This window comes from Ammodytes marinus, assembly GCF_949987685.1.
Source record: "Ammodytes marinus genome assembly, chromosome: 8".
NCBI classification, from domain to species: domain Eukaryota; kingdom Metazoa; phylum Chordata; class Actinopteri; order Uranoscopiformes; family Ammodytidae; genus Ammodytes; species Ammodytes marinus.
The window spans coordinates 27985983-28005112 of record NC_137212.1 but is presented as its reverse complement, the minus strand read 5'-3'; the positions used below and the strand labels follow the sequence as shown (position 1 = coordinate 28005112).

Genomic DNA, 19130 nt, shown 5'->3' with positions numbered 1-19130 from the left:
AAATCCCTCCCCCTGTGGAGTGTGAGTTTTCTACCCGCCATCCTGCCCCACCTAGGAGAGCATGCAGCTAAATCAGCTCCTGCCGCGACTGGTAATTGTACAGATTCTCTTTCAAGTGTGTTTTTTCCCCCTCTGTGCCAGTTAGATTCCATTAAGGTCACCTAGCAACCTTCCCCGAGAAAGGATGGCACCTACTGATATCCACGCAGGCAGTCCAGCTCCCCTTTGGATGGTTCCTGAGCTGGTCAATGCCTGGCTCACAGCATATTGACCCAAAATCTTATATCCTCACCACCAGAGCCTCGGCTGACACGTCCTCCATCCCAATGTGCTAAATACTGCTTCTGAGCTTCACCACTGTCATGACTGTGTTATCAATGTGTTGAGCATGATGCACTAAACATGTGATTTTTCCCCTCCTGCTCCGTTTGTTCCAGAACTGAAGCATGAGATCTTAGTGTGGAGGCAGACGGCCCAGCGCATTAACCCGGCCAGCCGCGAGGAGACAGCTGTGAAGTGTCTCCTGATGCAAAAAGTCCTCAACCTGGAGAGTCTGCTCCGTAGGATGATGAAGACCTTCCAAAAGTAAAAAACAAAACAAAACATTGAAAACAGAACATATGCCCGTCATTGTTAAGAATGCTTTCAACGCTACACCCACGGAAACCTATTTCTGTAGTCCTACACGCCATACACACATTACTGGTGCATTTTGTGCATACTTTCATAGTATTGAATGAGAAATCTACTGTCTGCATATTTGGTTGAGATTATTATTGAAAACATGATAAAGTCCTTGAATATTTTTTTGGTCCCGGATGTTTTAACAGACAGACAGACATAGCAATTATAGCACATTCATTCAAGTCCCACGCACAACCACACTCAACACATATCTTTGAAACAGCACAACTTTCAGTCCGTATTTATAAGCAGCTATTAAAGACACCATGTTCCACTACTTTAGGAAATTGTTTGAACCCCTTGTGCATGTGCTTTCTCTATACTGAACTGCTTTTGAATGTTAAAATGTTGTATCGTCTGACAGACAAATTTCTCAGGAGGATAAGAACTGGGAGCAAAACATTCAAGAATTGCAAAAGAAGGTAGGCTTTCAAACTATCCCCTCTGACAGATTCCTGACCCACTGTGAACCTGTTGCATTGATGTTATCTCAATACCAAGGCCTGCCTCGTCTTTCAAACTTCACTAATGGACAACATCCAGTCGGTTGTATAATACAATCTTCCTCTCTTCTCCTCCACAGCATAGGATAACAGACAAGGTTCTCTTGGTGAAGTGTGTGTCCGTCCTTGCCGTGGTGATCCTCATGTTCTTTGTCAACTCCTTTGTTCCCAGCATTCATCTTGATCTGGGTGAGTGCAGTACATATCTCATTATTATTACGCATTTTTTGACAGGCTCCACCAGCTGCTTATATAGGCTCTGTCATGTAATTAGGCAATACAGCTTCCTCAGTGCGAGCATTTGAAATGAGCCAAAATAATGGGCATGAGCAACCGACAAATTACATGGATGGAGAGACGCATTTAAACGGCATTAAATCACATCTATTCATGCGATACAATTTTCAAACCAGTGATGTTTAAAAGTCTGGTAAAACTGCAATATGCACTTTGAAACACTATTTTAAAATTGTGTTTTTCTGTCACTTTTTGAGGAAGCAATAATACTGAGTTACCCATAAACAAACTATGCTCACATTAATGATGGGCAATTTACTATGATATCTTTGTAATTGAAGCTAATCGGTTGGCTATGTGTAATGTTAAATGTTACTCAGATTCACAAACAAACAGAAAATAAGAAGAAAGCTCTGCAGAGCGTTTTAGTGTTTTTCAGCGTACGGTTTCTACATTGTCTGGCCCAAAAACCTGAGTGTTTCCATTAAATCTCTGGCTCATTCATTGGCATACTTTTGGGATTTTTTTTTAATGAAAAGTATTTACTGAATGCAACCTGCGTTCATGCACTAATATTTCTGTCAGGAAGAGTTGGTGAAGACCTAAAACAGATCTTAAAGCCATAGTGCGTAACTGCTGTTGCCCCTTTGAGGAAGTCTGTGTAATTACAACAACACTGTCAATGCATCTACATGAGGAAAGCCTTCAGTGATCCCTCACTTTTAAACAAATTCACCATTATAACCAAAGATGTGTTTCTGTTGCCAACAAATGAGTTCTTGCTGGTTTAAAGATACCTGGCCATAGAAACATACGGTAGCAACAACATATAGCTTGTAATGGATTTGCTATTGGTGACGGATCTCCCATCGTTCCGTGAAGGGAGCCGCAGCAGCAGCATGTGGTGTTAGCATGAGTGCACTGTCAGGTTACAAAGTTTCTGTACCAAGTTCACCTATATGAATATGATTGGATGTTACCAATCAGCTGATGTGAACACACATACATACAGAAGTGAAGCTCTTAATCTGTTGGTGAATCTGGAGACATGGGTCAGATTGGGTTGGTTGTATCTCTTCTGTCTGACTCTCCCCCAAATATGCAAATGTTATTAACCAGCTCTCATTAAGCGGCCTCTCTGTGACATTTATAAAGAGGCAATGACCCCACAGCCCCGTGCTTTCTGTCCCTATGGAGGGCTAGGCTCCTGTCCAAACACAGGCTCTCATTAATGCGTGCAGGTCACACAGTCAGGGTTGACTATACTGCAGCGGGCACATTCTATTCATTCCAACGTGTTTTAAGAAATTGAGCCTCATTAAAACTGCAAATAGTTCACACGGTTAGATTTCATTTCAGCCTGATTATTATGGCCCGGTCATTTGATCCCTCCAATGTGTCCCTGGTCCAGAGCAAACTTCATTGAATCCTGTGCAGTATTATCCTGGAGAGTTTTAATTGTGTTAAAGTTGTTGTGAAATGTTAATAATATAATAAAGAATGGAGACGAAGATTGAAGAATGTTTTTGTCATTTGCACAACAAGAAGAGCATGTCAAAAGGAAACGCAATTGAACAGAGCTGCCTGAGAGCTAAATAAACATAAAAATTGTGCAAAGACATATTTCAAGTCAAAATGTACGTGTAGTGCTTAAGGTTTCTCATATCAATATAAAACAAATGTAAAACGAGATTAAATGGAAATGACCTGAAAAAATACTGTACATGGAGTATAAGGAAGTACAGTGCTGTACGTGGAATATAATAGTGTGAAATAAAAATATGTATACGCAATATGTGCAGATGTAAATGATGAGTTATGAATGGGTATCATTATACATAGGTCAAGCATGATGTGTTGGAAAGTGGGGATGGGGAACATAGGAAAGAAACCGTAAATAGTTTCGTGCTTTTCATAGATGGTTTTTTTTCCATAGACATACTACATTTGTAATTCAGTGAAGTTGCAACATTTAATGTAAATGGCTTTCAATCTTTTTTTTTTTAAGATATATTTTTTTGCATTTTTATGCTTTATTGATAGTGCAGAGAGGCAAAGGTGAAATGGGGCGGGAATCAAACCCGGGTCTGCTGCTGGGCCCGGCCCGGGGGGGGGGGGGGACGCCCTACCAACTTAGCTAAGGTCGCCCCATGGCTTTCCATCTTTAGTCACATCTTAGTTAAAGCCACTACGAGTAACATGGCACGTTGGCGTCCCCTTTGGACAAAAGCGGTAGTATTTTTATGACGCCCGCTGTCGCAAAGCTGTTTCCTAGCGCGTGCCAGGCGCGCGAGTGTGAACTGAGAAGGGAGCAATATAGTGCATGTCCGTGTGTTGAAAGTGTGAGGACTCTTTTCGGCTCCGTGAGAGTGGTTTTGACACTGCATCAACTAATGCCAGTCACTGCCACACACACCTGATTGCAATGAGTTGATACAGCAGTGTCACCTAACTACTCTCTCTCACGGAGCTGAAAGATTTCGTGTCCTCACAAAGCGAATGAACGAGAGACAGCAGTTAGTATGGATCACGATGAGGTAATGTGTTTATGTTGTTGTAAATAATTACTATTTCAGATAATGGTTATCTGATGATGGTGAAGCAAAGTAAACTTTGTGTTAGTAGCCTACCAACCGCTCATTCCTTTAGGAGTAAACACTGCAGTCTAGTTTCGCTCTCGTGAAATTGTATACACGTTGCTTGGCAACACCCTGGTCCCGCCCGTAGCCATATCACTCTCCCTTTTAGCTTTTCTTCATTGCATTTTTTCTTTGATGGTTCAGCCCCGTTATCAGTCATTATGACGACAAATAACTGTCTCAAACAAGGCTCCCGCTCCCCTTCCCTCACCTGGAGGGATAGGCTTCTCAATTCACGTTGCTGCGCCACACTGAAATCTGCGACCAATACGGATATGTGACCATGAGCCTGCACGAGCGAACCGAAAATCGGACTGGGTGTGCGACCAGACCAAAAGCAGTAATAAAAACTATTTAAAAACGTCTTTCTTTGCACTGATGGTCTCGTTTGCTGTTAAAGGTAATTTATGATTATCAGAGGAAACATGAGGCTGTTTAAAAGATATTTAAATGTTACTCGTAGCTGCTTTAAGGCAAATGGATACCAGGTAGGCTACATCAGAGATTGGTGTCTCTCCATAGGCTATAGAGTTCACAACACATTTGAGCCAGAGCATGAAATCCATTCATCCCTTTGCCATGGCCTTGTGTTCACTTTCTTTACTTTACAACACATTTGCTGTCTCAGACACTGCCGCCTGAGCATGATGAGTCTATTATAAACTGCTCAGACCTGGCTGAAAGCTCCATTTAGAGCCCTTTGTGTGTTATGTGCTGCTTGCTCCGGGCTTTGGCTGGCTTTTGTGGCCTGATGCAGGTTATAAGGGCTTTTGGTATTAGTTATCTTTTCTTCTTCTTCTTTGCAATCTGCTATATACTACTACTTAATGTTAAAGGGAAGTTTAAAATGATCTGAATAATTATTTCATTACTCAGTACTCTAATGACTAGCTCACCATCAAAAACAAAAGTCGATTTAAAGATACAGTGTGTACAATTAGTGTACAAATGCATATAAAAAAGTTTCTACAGTAGCACAGAACGGACAAACTTAACAAACTTATACATTTTTATATACAGTATGTGGGTGTCCGCCGGAAACGCACCTGTTAGAATGCGAAGAAGTACTAAAGACTCAATAAATAACTACATCTTCACTCCATCACTTGTTATTGTGGAAATGATGCCATCTTTAGTAACTAACTTCTCTTCCTTGAAGGCAACCAAAGCTTCTGTAAATTCTCCAAAACATAAAAAGTGAGTGTCGCAATTTGAGAATCACACCACTAGATGCTACTAAATGCTTAAACAATTACATGTATTTATATTACATTGGCATTGCCTTAAACCTTCTCAGTTTAGCACACTAGCTAGTAAAGGGAACTCTGTGATGGGTATATTAGCTAAGAGTTTACCTTATATATTATGGAATGAAAATATGAAATGTTATCCAAATCTTTATATAATCATCAATCACAGACAGAAATGTGACTTTTCCTCCGATGAAGAGCAGCTGTTTGTGGTAGAAATAATGTTCTCTTATCCAGTTGGCCTACTCTTTGTTCTTCTACTCTCCTCTTAACTTGGATGAGAACTGTTACAACAATCTTCTCCAACAATCTCATACGTCAGCTAAAGAGCGAAACATTTCCTTCAGCGGCGATGCTCTGGTATACAGTATGTTTGGCCATAAAGGCAACTTTGGATAAAAGATAACAGCATTAACAGAATTTAAAACTAAATAAGGTTACCTTTTAATTTTTGGAAAAAAATATTCATTATTATTATTATCCCTCTCTCGCTCTCCTTTTTCTGCCCTTTCGTTGCTCTGTCTTCACTAATTCCCATCAGTTGTGAAATGATTTCCCCCAAGGCCTCGGACAAGGCAATAACTGCCGCTCACCTGTTTAATCTCATTTTCTCCAAGTGGATGCACACTCTTTCAACAAAACTCAGTTTAATTGTAAATAACAGCAGGCCGGTGACAACTTTTGTCCTCTGGACTAGAAGGTGGTCAAATATTTTATTCTGAAAATGAACGCTTCGTCAGACCCACAAAACAGACCACATACTCAATATATGGTTCCCGACAAGCTGCTGTTTACAATAGTATGGCAAAGACATGCATTTAATAAACCTCAAAATGTTGTTTTTGTGGCTTTTTTTTCACACACACATTTGTGTTAGATAGCTGTCGATCAGTGAGTTATATGGGGCAGCAAAAAGTGAAGACCTAAATGTAAAAAATGCATTGAATTGAATTAAGGTCTCAGTTCTTTTTAACAGTTGTGATAAAACTCACATGTCAGTGAGCACAGAGCAAATGGAGCTAAATTGCAATCAGTTAACAGCAACTTTTTTAATCACATATAAAGAGTATATAGTGTATCCTTATGGGTTGTCGCCTTTTTGTTTCAGATCTGTGAAAATCTGCCACAATGGAGCTCAGTGTCTGTTGGAGTAAACCATGAAAGATGCTTTTATGTATGTGACAGTGTTCTCTATCTATAAAGGGATTCTTGTTCTCTCTCTCAGGTTGGATTGCTATCCTGGGTGCACTGTGGCTTTTGGTTCTGGCTGACATCCAAGATTTCGAGATCATCCTGCACCGGGTGGAGTGGGCCACGTTACTGTTCTTTGCTGCCCTCTTTGTTTTGATGGAGGTATTTAACGCACAGCCCATATATTTTTTTTTTAGCATTGACTTTTAAGAGATTGTTGACACAAGGCAATGAAGACGAATATAAAAGTGAGCCAGGACTGGGATAAATGTAGGATTAGCTGGGCTCCTCTTCGACCGCATCTGTGCTTAGTTCTATTGATTGTACACTGGGCATTGACGGTTGTCTGTCAGTGATCCTGAAGTCTGAAAAGTACTTATCAACAGTATTTCTTTACCTCCCAGTGAAAGGGAGAAAGTGAAAGTGTACTGTCACAGCTGCTTTGCTGTTTCTGTCCTGGCAAATATAACATTGCATGTATCATTGTAAAGTGTCAGGAAGCAGTCCCAATAAGGAACGGCCACCAGTGTTTGAATCATTTCTCTTGTTCTCTGTGTGTGCCTTTTAAAAAATAAAATATTATATTAATATAAAATTTAAAACAAAAAGCTTTTCTGCTCCTGGTTTAATCTCACCTATAACTATTTCTTCTCATCTTCCCCTTTTCCAGGCTTTAGCCCAGCTGCAGCTTATCGACTACATTGGAGAACAGACAGCACTGCTTATAAAAGTGAGTTTCCTCCTTTTGGTTCTAAAACTCTCGACATAAATCTCTCAGGGCTCTCCCCGCAACTGGCATAATTATTCATTTGGGCACAGGTGACATGATATTGCATTTCAAGCACGTAGATCCGTCTGCTTCTGCACAGCTCTGAATTCAATTATTTAGTTTCCATCTGATACCTGTCATAGCAGTTGAAGGGGTCTGAGGTAATTTTCAGCCCTACTCTAGCCCGCGTGCATCATGCAAGCCGAGAGTGTCTCTGTGGAGAATTGCAGCAGTAATGGGTACGTCAGCTTGTGTTTAGACACTGGGCCTCAATAATTCTAATAATCACACATGACAGGTTATGTGCTATTCATGGTTTCTGACCCGTGCAGCCTCTCCAAACAACGGGGGCAACATGCTGGGTAGGAATTACACGGCTTTTCTTTCTTGATACGATCAGAGGACAGGTGAACGGAGGAGATATTGGCTGATTTAACCTGGCCATGCATGCCCTAAGCAAACCGCCTTTCAAATAACATCACGCTTGTCTCATGTGGAGAATTGCCCTCACTATGTATGTGTGTAAAACTCAGAGCCACCTGTGGTAGATTCACACATTCAAACAGCTCCGTCCTCTCAGCCTCCGCTCCCCGTAGAGAGGTTCAGTGTCAAAGGAATGAACATAATTGGTGTGTGTGATATAAAAGCAGTGATTGGGCTGAGGGGTGTGGGGAGGGCTGTGCGTCTGAGTGGCAATGAAAGTAGCAGTTAATCTGTCACTCTTGTCATCTCTTGTCTCAGGCGGTGCCAGAAGACCAGCGCTTAGCCATAGCCATTATCTTGGTGATGTGGATCTCGGCTCTGGCCTCGTCCCTCATTGACAACATTCCCTTCACTGCCACAATGGTAAGAGGCTTCAGCGTCACGTGTCACACACACACACACAGACACACACACGCACGCACGCAGCCACGCACGCACGCAAACACACACACACACACACACGCACATCTCAAACTAGACATATTCATACATGACGTAATAGATAACTAGTCCCACATTATTGGACTGTATGGGTTTAATCAACATTTTTTATGACCTAATCTCTTTCCTTAGCACGACCACAAAACTTAGCTCCTGTTAAACACAACTGTCCATGCAGATAAGCGTGCAATAGAGAATGAAAGACTCTTTATTTATTACCATTCATAAGTATCGCCATTTTTGAGGAGTGCTTTTCTCTGGCATACAAATATATCTCTCACAAAGAAAGGCACACACCAGTATTCAGTCACGCAACATCTGTTTACACCAGCAGGAATCAAATGGAGATAAACTCCACTACGCTGCACATGAAAGCCTTTATGTTAGCTTGTAGACTTATAGTCAGAAGACACCAAGGAATTTTACTCAACTGTGTAAATAATCCATCAATCAGCAGGGAAAATCTGAAACGGTATGAGCCTATTGAGTACACACTGTTGGGCTATTATAGTGGATTCGATCTGGCTCATCACCTACTGTATGTCGCATGTAAAAACCCATCACATACCACTTTATAGATGGAGCCCCTGTGTATATGTCTTTTATGTAATTTACTGTACAATGTATTATCGCATAAAAATGCTTCATATTACAATGTTTTAAAATGTAGGGACACTAAAAGCAGTATTTATTTTCAATCATTTCCAATGTATACCTTGTGTAATGATCCCAGATCCCAGTCCTTATCAACCTGAGTCAGGATGCGGACGTGAACCTGCCGATCAAACCTCTCATCTATGCCTTGGCCATGGGAGCCTGTCTCGGGGGTAAGTCTCTCTCTATGTCTTGGCTTTGGGCTTTCCCTCAGACTCACAAAAGGGCCATTAATGTTTGAAAGGTGTTATTGAGAGGGGCCTCTCTCACAGAAGGAGACAGCCAACACTTTGTACAGCTGTGTCACTCTTCTGCTCCTCATGAGAGCAGCCTTTGGGCCCTCAAAGGTTTGCCTTTTTCAGCCTCTAACAACTGGACGCACAGGCCCTTATGGCAAGAGTGGGGCTCTGTTTGTATGGGGGAAGGACACAGAAAGAGGTTAGAGTAAGAGAGCTGTCATAGTGTTTCAGTTTAATCAACTGCACTGTGACAGGTCTACATCGATCTGCAGCATCATGTTGCAGCCGCCCGGCTCCATCACACTGACACCTCTCTTTGAGATGTGAGCACTATCGAACGCCAAGGATGAATATACGCACCCTGACTGCCAAAATAACTGTCGCCCCCCCAGTAGATTAGAAATAGTGCAACGTTATATACCAGATGACGGCTGACACACTGAGAGAATCCTGAACAGTGGTGACAATTGTTTGCTATAATAATTACTATAACAATGATGGTAAATACTTGTCCTTTTCCTCAAGTGACTTCATTTGAACTAGCAGTGGTGCTCCCTGAAACGGTGTGGACCTATTGAGTAAACACTGTTTATGGCCATCATGGTGTGTACTTCAGCCTGGGTTATTATGTGTTCTGTATAGTCTCCCCTATTTACACATACCTTCAGTGGCGGCTTCACCACCATCAACTCGTGAAGATATTTCAGCTTTCATAACTTTAATAGCTGCTCTACTGTACGGAAGAGTGTAGGGCCCATGGCAGAGGAGAATAAAGACCATATACAATGTCTAGAAGAAAGATGAAATACAATGTGGAAATGAAACTTGACATGTAAGGACTGCAGAAAAGCCCGAAAGATGTTTACAGATTTGAACTTCCGGTATCAATAAATCATAAGTCAACTGTTCAAATGATGATATCGCCTGATAGGTCAATTTTCTTTCCTGACTCGTTCTACCGTCTTGATCTAGACATCGATATCCTAGCGGTCTAGTGATGTGGTGTTCATGAGCAGAAATGTGACTTAAATCAGGATTTTCAACCTATTTCAGGGATTTGAGTGGAGCACATCTACCTAGCACGACATCATACGACAATATTTGTCATCTGTAATTGTGCCCATGCTGTTCATTACTGTTCTATTCATGAGTCATATTTTTCAAAAGGCTTTCAATTAACACTTTTCTTTATTATGTTATTTTTCGCTGTCTGTTTAGGAAATGGCACACTGATAGGAGCGTCAGCCAATGTTGTGTGTGCAGGAATTGCTGAGCAACATGGTTATGGCTTTTCCTTCATGGAGTTCTTCAGGTAAATCTCTCTCTCCCTCTCTTTATCTCTCTCTCTATCTCTCTCTCTCTCTCTCTCTCTCCAGAGCACTAATCATATATCAAGAAAAGCAAACTTATAAATACCATGTTGCAAAATATTTATCTCAAAGTTGCTTTATTTTTTATGTCAGACTTGTGCAGTTCTGTTAATCCTGTACCAAATGCCTCGTTTCCACTGAGCAGCACAGTACAGTTCAGCACGGCACAGTTCAGCAGGGCACGGAGACACTAGCCTACATCTGACTTGCTGCCCCTGCACCTTTACTGGACGGGGGTTTATGCCGGACAGGGATGGGTTAGCTTAATTTGGTGCACTTCCCAGCTTTTGACAATGGAGACAGCTATAAATGCATTCCGTGCTGCACCGAACCGAACCGAACTGCTCTGTGGAAACAAGGCTATATTCTATTCTGCCTAAAGGGCTTCTTCCATTGTTAATGTCCATCATATGCTACACTAGAAGATGCCAACTATGTGTATTGAGTTGCCTGACAACATTTAGTGAAAGGCCAAAAATCGCAAAGTTCAGATGGCGAATCACAAATGAGTGTCTCCAGAGTCCTGCTCATTGATACAGTATGTGTGACATGTGGCAGAAGCGGCTGCAGAGTATACTGGCACATTTAGTGCATCTAGTTTAGAAGGAGCAGGGTTTTTTTTCCTCAGGGTTAGCACCTGACCTTATTGGAATACAGCAGCTGTATCCTTCTGTCAGTAAAATAACGCCAGCAAACAAGCTGGCAGACATGAGGTAATGTCATCTGGTTTTGGCAGTGGAGTCAGTGTGTGTCCTCAGTGTCTGTCCTCTCCAGCTCTAAGGCCACAGAGAAACATTTACTGGAGCAGGTGTGAAAGAACACAAACATATCTGATACACTCCAATAAAAGTATTAAGTCCTAGAAGTGTTAGAGGGCTTTATGTGATACTGACTAAAACAGTCATAGAGAGCTTGATTTGACCAATCTCTTGTGGTTTATATATATATATAAAAAAAAGTCTAAATCCGGTGACGAATGTCATTATATCTCAAGGAGGTTAAGCAGGCTGCACTCCAAGCTGCCACCTGCACACTTATAAACCTCAATCTGGTGACGCAACAGCTAGACATACTTTGCAATTTGCTTGCCCAGAGTTACGGAATTGGTCAGTGATTTTGAAAGATGGATAAATATGAGTCTGATGAGGCTTAATATATGCAATGGCTTGGAAATAGCATGTCATTTGATTCATGGAAGTACTAAGTGAACTGTATAAACTGATGAAAAGGGATAGAGCAAGGCCATTCCTTGTGGGTTTTTATGCTTTGTAACAGAGTTTTAGTTTGAATAGGTTTCTTGAAGTCTGCAGCTGGGATGTATTAAACACTGCTTTGTGCACGGAGAATCTTTCACTCTGTTTCTGAGGCTGTACCAACGCTGTGTGGAGTTTTGCCTCCAAATTTACATGAAAAAAAATCACGTGGTGAAGGTCACTAGAAAAACATTTTCACTGGACCGAGTGACAGGGATAGATCCCCGCTGCCAATTTTGGGTCTGTACGTGGATGACCTGCCATGTTTGAGCCTTTCTGCCTGCACAGTTATACTTTTGCAAAGTTATACTTTTTTTGTGTTCGTGAGCTGTTTTGATCCCTTGCCTTTTAGGAAAAGCATTGTCAGTCGGTCGGTCAGTCCACTCCTTTTGACATTCCCATGAGAGTGAGCTGTTGTCTGTGCTAATAAGCTTATATTAGCATGCTAAATACACTTAACTTCAAAGATGCATTATGGACTTTACTGAAGCTCTGCCACAACGCTTTGTATTGCCATTTATCTTTTGACCTAAATAAATGACTCAAAGGAGTTCCACAATTACCAAATGTTATTCAATCACTTTTTCTTTTTGTTGAGGCGGCAACAGCAGGCTATTTATATAATGTTCCCTCACCTATACAGACAGCGCCCTTCTCTTTCAGGGTGAACGCAGACTTCCACAGTTTCATAAACATCACTGTAGTAGCAGATAACACTTTCCACTGCACATCACTTGCGAAACGTGTGTGAACAAGTGTCCAAACAGCTCATCATCTGGTCTAATTTGGTGAAACTTATGGCGATCAGATAAGCTGTGGCTGTAAAACACTTACATCTGGAGTCTTAGAATATATCATGCTAAAATGTCTAAAATGAATCATTATTACAGCAGTATTGCATCCTCACTTTACTTCTAATCGTAGTCATGTCATCTCAGTCTACCAGAGGATAACTGTATCTCCCTGTTTTGATTCCATCTTATAAGGATGCAACCATCCATCCCCACATATGTTCATTTATGTTCTTAATCGCAATATACTGTAGTAAGGCAAGGCAAGGCAAGTTTATTTATATAGCACAATAGACACAAGGCCATTCAAAGTGCTTTACAGGGGCAAGATTAAAATACATGATGATTAATTTCTTCTTTATTACATTAGATAAGCGAATGAATAGAAATAAAACATTTAGTATTCAACATTATGTGACTTCAGTGGTCTGTGGTTGATTGCTAAGACTTTTCCACTTACTGGCTTACTAGAACGGTATTTGTTGTTTACTTACAGTACAGAAGCGTTTAGTTGCTCTGGGCTGAAGCAGTGGCTGTAATTGGCTGTCTGTGTCCAGGGTCACAGCTGTTCAGATAGACAGGTGAGGGGGTGGGGGGGTTGGGGGAGAGAGGAGTCTGTCTGCCACTCCAGACAGCAGGGACTCACCAGTACTGTATCAGGTGATTCAATGCAAGGCCCACATGAGCCTGCATGGACATTGGATTTATGTCTGATAGACCATCACAAAGGAACATGAGTGGCCCCTGAATAGCTCAGCAGTGAGTCGGAAGTATGGTCCTTGTTGCTACCTTATAAGCCCCAATCATTCGCCTTTTCTTCAATCCATTAACTTGCGGGGGGGACCCATTGTATATATATTGTGCAAAGTCCAGCTCGGCAGGGTATGAGCTATAATGCTCCAATGCTCAGTGCAATACTGTAGGCCTTTTTACAGGGCTGTTTGATCAGTGGTGGAAGAAGTTATTATAATAATGATAATGATGATTATTAAATGTAATAATATATTAGCTCGCTTATCTGCTGCCTCCGTCAGTTCCGGAAGAATTCCATCCCCCGTACTTACGGTATTGTACAACAAAACAAGTAGGGGAGAACGGGGTTATATGTCACACTGGTTGGTAGTCACAATCGTTATATCTCGGAACCAGAAGGCGCTGTCTGTGAAATTTTGGTATGTAAATATCCAGAATTGGGATCAGAGGTCACTTACATAGTCTTCCTTGGAGTTAGACTGCTGAATTTGAGGTGAGAGGACTGTTAGTGTTTTTCATGTAAAATTGAAAATATTTGGCTCCTCAGTATTTTTCTTCTAGGCTTTTACACAATGGGTTTATAACAAAACACTTGTTACCCTAAAAAAGTGTGAAGGGTAAACTATAGTTTAGATTGTGGTTAGCAAGCTAATAAGTTGTCAGATGGTTGTTGGCCTTGATGCTAGCAAGAAATTCAAGTTGGGGTTGGTCGTCGCATTTTTTGGGGGGTTGGTTCTCACATGTTATCAAAAGGCTGCAGCCAGAAAAATAACCCAATAACGAAATAAATTGTCAAGCTGCATCCTCATTCCTCACTGACACCCCAGAGAATTAAAGAATAGAGCAGGAAAAGGCAGCTAGCATGCAAAGGAAAAAAGGGCAACAAAACAACAACCCAGTGCATCCCAAACCGACCACTTGTTGGGGTTGGTTGTCACAATGTGTAGGGGTGTCTTTGATGATTAATTCATTCTTTATTACAATAAGTTAGAAAAAGTGAGGGGTTTCAAGCAAACACATTAAGCTTCAATTTAATGTAGGAATGACTATTGAAAGATGTTTAGGTGATGAGCAATTCTCACTAGAGTAAAAAGTGTGCCTACTAGCCCCCGTCTCCCCTACCTCTACATTCCAGAATTTTCTATTGACTTATTCCGGTATTATTGGTTCTTGTGTTCACAAACATATTCTAGTCTTCTTAAATGTTATCCCCGGTGCCTTAAAAATGATTTTCTTTTGATTTATGATGTTAGAATGATTCAATACTGAGAATAAACTGCAGAGTAAGCACGCTATGTAGTCCTAAAGCAGGCTCTGCAAATGTCCCCCTCCTCGGAAACTGCATAGTGCACCTTTTTCACCTTGATTTCAACTGTTAAAAGAGGACCATTATTCAGTTCCTGCCTCCCTTTGTCACTCCATGTGTCAGAGATAATGTTCCCTTTCATACAGTTCCTTCAGAGGCGACCTGTGCTGGGAACAATGGTCCATTGCCCTGGAGACTGCACATGTTGCTAGCTGCTTATTTGCAAGAAATTGAACTTCTAGCAAAAAAAAACTATATGTTTTTTTGGAGCTACAGATAGCATTTTCTGTACCACCCTATAGCAAGAACACTGATGATAAAGCACAGGTCAAGCATTGTCATAGAGAGCAGGGCTGTCCTGTGTCAGGCATACAGCCTCCACAGTCACACAGTCCTTGAGATTGCATCAGGACTTTTCAAAGAGCTTCCATTATATGAAGTTAAATCAATGTAATGTAAAAGGCACGAGGTGAACCCGGTCCCTGTCTGTGCCGTATGGAGGCAGGTTTTAAATATGCCCTCTCCCTGCCTGTGATGGGGGGGGGGGGGGGGGGGGTGGGGGGGGGGTTATTGCTCAACAGAAAGAGATTCACCCGTGTGGAGGTGACCTCAGTGACCTATGATAGCAGTTTGAGATAATTCACACCATCCATCTTAAGTGGACGTTCCTTCCACATTGATAAAAAATATACAGTTGATGTAATGTTAATGGGCTATTTAAAGGCCCAGCCTTTGTCCAATCACGTTCACATCTTTGTGAGAGGGAGAGGAGGAGGTTGAACATGGAATAGAGAGCCAGTGGAGGTGTTTAAGGTTTCTGTTGAAGCTCACTCAGGTTACAGATGTTGTTGTTACTACAATTGCTGTGCGTGTGGAATTATGGACCTTCTTACAAATGCTGAAATGACAATTCTTGCTGCCAAATGTTAACAGGAGTCTAAAGCTGTTTTTGCGATGGTTGTTATAGACCTCGAAAAATGAACTGAAGTTTCTTGGGGATAAATTAAAAAAAAAAAGGCAGATCATGGCAAATAATTTCAGTTAAATGTTGTTTTCTCTGAAATGATCCTCACAATTCTGCCCTTATTAAACCTTTTGAAGTGTAAAGAGAAATGATAATCACCCTGACCTTTGTGACTCAGCTCTGTTGGCTTCCCAGGAAGATTGACTCGCTTTCAATTTAAATGCACCACCACGACCTGTTGAAATTATTATTAATGAGCTTAAGTGCTTGACGAGCCTCGTAAGGCCTTAGTTCAGGTAATAATTTGACATTTCCACATGCATGTAAAATAGAAACTAGATAATTTTATTCATCCGCATTAAGAAATTGTTGTTGCAATAAAGAGTAATACATTGACACAGCTATCAAGTATTAATTGCACATACACAAACACACACTATGCACGCATGCATGCACACTCACACATACAAACTGCATTTACCCTTTAACTGAATGTCCTCATTAACTGACTTTCCTCAGCTTCTTCTGAGTAAAAGACTCCATATATTATATACTTTCTGAAAAGTAATCTGATAATGGGGCTTTAAAGCAGCTACGAGTAACATTAAAATATCTTTTAAACAGCCTCATGTTTCCTCTGATAATCATAAATTACCTTTAACAGCAAACGAGACCATCAGTGCATAGAAAGACGTTTTTATATAGTTTTTTTTACTGCTTTTGGTCTGGTCGCACACCCAGTCCGATTTTCGGTTCGCTCGTGCAGGCTCTATGATCACATATCCGTATTGGTCGCAGATTTCAGTGTGGCGCAGCAACGCGATTTGAGAAGCCTATCCCTCCAGGTGAGGGAAGGGGAGCGGGAGCCTTGTTTTAGACAGTTATTTGTCGTTATAATGACTGATAACGGGGCTGAACCATCAAAGAAAAAAAAATAATTAAATGAAGAAAAGCTAAAAGGGAGAGTGATATAGGCTACGGGCGGGACGAGGCCGTTGCCAAGCAACGTGTATACAATTTCACGGGAGCGAACTAGACTGCAGTGTTTACTCCTAAATGAATGAGCGGTTGGTACTAACACAACGTTTGCTTTGCTTTACCATCATCAGATTACCATTATTCATCTGAAATAGTCATTATTTACAACAACATAAACACATTACCTCATCGTGATCCATACTAACTGCCGTGAGAGTAGATAGGTGACACTGCTGCATCAACTCATTGCAATCAGGTGTGTGTGGCACTGACTGGCATTAGTTGCAGTGTCACTAACCACTCTCACGGAGCCGAAAAGAGTCCGTGCCCTCACACTTTCAACACACGGAGATGCACTATATTGCGCCCCTTCTCAGTTGACACTCGCACGCCTGGCACGAGCTAGAAAACAGCTTTGCGACAGTGGGCGTCGTAAAAATACTACTGCTTTTGTCCAAAGGGGCCGCCAAGGGACAAAGTTACTCGTAGTGGCTTTAAGGTGGCTTCTCATTCAGAGGACCTTATGTTATACAGAAAAAGCACAGATACAGATTTGTCAATAGTGTTACTATAGTTTGAATAACTTCTTAGGCAGAGATTGACTGCTTTTGTCTTTTTGTCCTCCGATCTGTGTCACAGACTTGGGGCAACCAGATCTGTGGAGCAGCCATGTGTTCATGTAGGACATGGTAGACATCCAAATGACAAACCATCTGCAGAGTCCTCTAAGGACACATTTACCATTCATGATCCTTTATGATTTATGATCGGGTCATAAAAAAAGTTAGGAAACAGTACTGACCTATATTCTTCTTAATAATATAATCTTACATGGCAAATGCTATATTTATGACTGTATCACTCACTGCAGTTGCATAAAATTCTTGTAATTCTAATGGGAATACGGCTGGCCTAAACAAATGCCAGGCAGTACCAGCATTTCCCCAGGCCTCACAACCAAGTGTAGTCTGTCCCTGGTGCCAACATTGGACGAGTTAGTTGGTTGTGTGCACTTGAAGGCTTTTTAGATTCCTTCAATAAAAGCATGATGTGATTACATTTGGCGAATACTGTGCAAGACCGTTTTAACATGCTACTCTGCCCAGGCCCTCAGCAAACACTGAATCTGTACCAGCTCCCTCAGGGCTGTGTCGCTCTGACCTGTCCGTGCAGTGGGCTGAGTGACACACACACACAAGAATAAGAATCACTTTTATCGGCCAAGAAAGTTTTGACATATGAGAAATTTGACCATCTGTCGCCACCAAAGTTCATGATACGTCTAACAGAGAAACAACAATCAAATAGCTCCCAGATATAGAAGACGACAGTTATAATCTCACGGCAGTAGAATGGGAGAAAAACAGATAGATAGATAGCTTTATTGTCATATGCACCGTTACAGCACAATGAAATTTGCCTTTTCAGTGCACACCTCTCCAAGGACAGGAGATAGTGTAACTGCAGGGTCGCAGCAGTGCCGCGCCCCTCTTCAACAGAAGGTTCTTTATTATCCAAAGGTCTAATAAAAACATTTGAAATGGTGCAAAAGGTCTCTTCGGGTAATGACTTGTGTCTTGACCCCGTGCAAGAAAATAAGTTTCTTTCAACGGCATAAATACAGCCGTTTATATATGTCAGATCGGCTGCATGCAGACAGTGCAGAGTGCCCATCCATTTGTCTAGTCTGGAGTGCCGTTAACATGTTTTCAAATAAAAGAAAAAAATTGAGAATGACATAAAATATTGACATATAGCACAGTTTCAATTGTATACATTGCGTTTGCCTGGACCATTTAGCATTCCCAAATTACATTAAATTGGACAAAAAATAGCTGTAGGGGGAGCTGTGAAATTGGGTGTCTTTGTGAAGTACCAGAGTAGACTGTAATCCTTAATACACACCATGCATTTTACAATATTGACATGTACTGTACAGTTACATGGTTTAGGCTGCTGGGTATTTCATCATTAGTTTTAAAGGTATCCTGTGATGGGATGACAGATTCATCGTCTGGGGACCACAAGTTAACTCAGCGTGTGTCTCTTTATTTCTTACTTTTTACCATTTCTTTTGTCATTTATCGTTAAATTATCCAATGTTTGACCAAACAGGTTTGCACTGTGCATATTAGAGACAATATTGCATTAGCATTTCTTTTCAGTTTAGAATCAAATCTTAATTCATCAGATTAAACATAATTTTTTTCGCCCCTTGCTTCTTTACAGATTAGGATTCCCCATGATGATAATGACGTGTATGATCGGCATGTGCTACCTGCTGGCCACCCACATTGGACTAGGATGGAACATGTGATCCACGAATGCCACTCAAAAAGACTGATAACAACACAGGCTCTGTATGAGGCACAGCAGCCATCATTATGGAAAATGTCTCAGTGCAGACCAGCGGGGACTTAAAAAAAACAGACAATTATTCTTACCAAATTTTTGAATCCAACATCCAAAAATATGAGTATGATGCACTGAAAAAAAACAACAACAAAAACTTGAACCTTTTTGTCCTTAGCAAAGAGTCCATCCAAAGGGAAGGAAATGTGTCTTTGCTGGTCCCTGCTCCATACTGCTGTACATGGTGCTATACTGCCTCAATGGGGTTGAACT

General features: G+C 41.2%; 1 protein-coding gene across 1 annotated transcript in view; it reads left to right on the top strand.

Annotated features, from left to right (window-relative positions):
- oca2 (oculocutaneous albinism II) overlaps window positions 1-18822 on the top strand; it is a gene marked incomplete at both ends in the record, with an annotated part of 42538 nt that extends 23716 nt beyond the window's left edge. Inside the window, 9 exons of the mRNA XM_080033157.1 lie at window positions 438-585; window positions 1049-1106; window positions 1268-1376; window positions 6539-6666; window positions 7175-7234; window positions 8015-8119; window positions 8931-9024; window positions 10309-10402; window positions 18735-18822. Of these exons, the coding sequence (XP_079889283.1) occupies window positions 438-585; window positions 1049-1106; window positions 1268-1376; window positions 6539-6666; window positions 7175-7234; window positions 8015-8119; window positions 8931-9024; window positions 10309-10402; window positions 18735-18822 (884 nt within the window). The remainder of the gene's footprint in view (window positions 1-437; window positions 586-1048; window positions 1107-1267; window positions 1377-6538; window positions 6667-7174; window positions 7235-8014; window positions 8120-8930; window positions 9025-10308; window positions 10403-18734) is intronic.
- Between the last annotated feature and the right edge of the window lie 308 nt (window positions 18823-19130).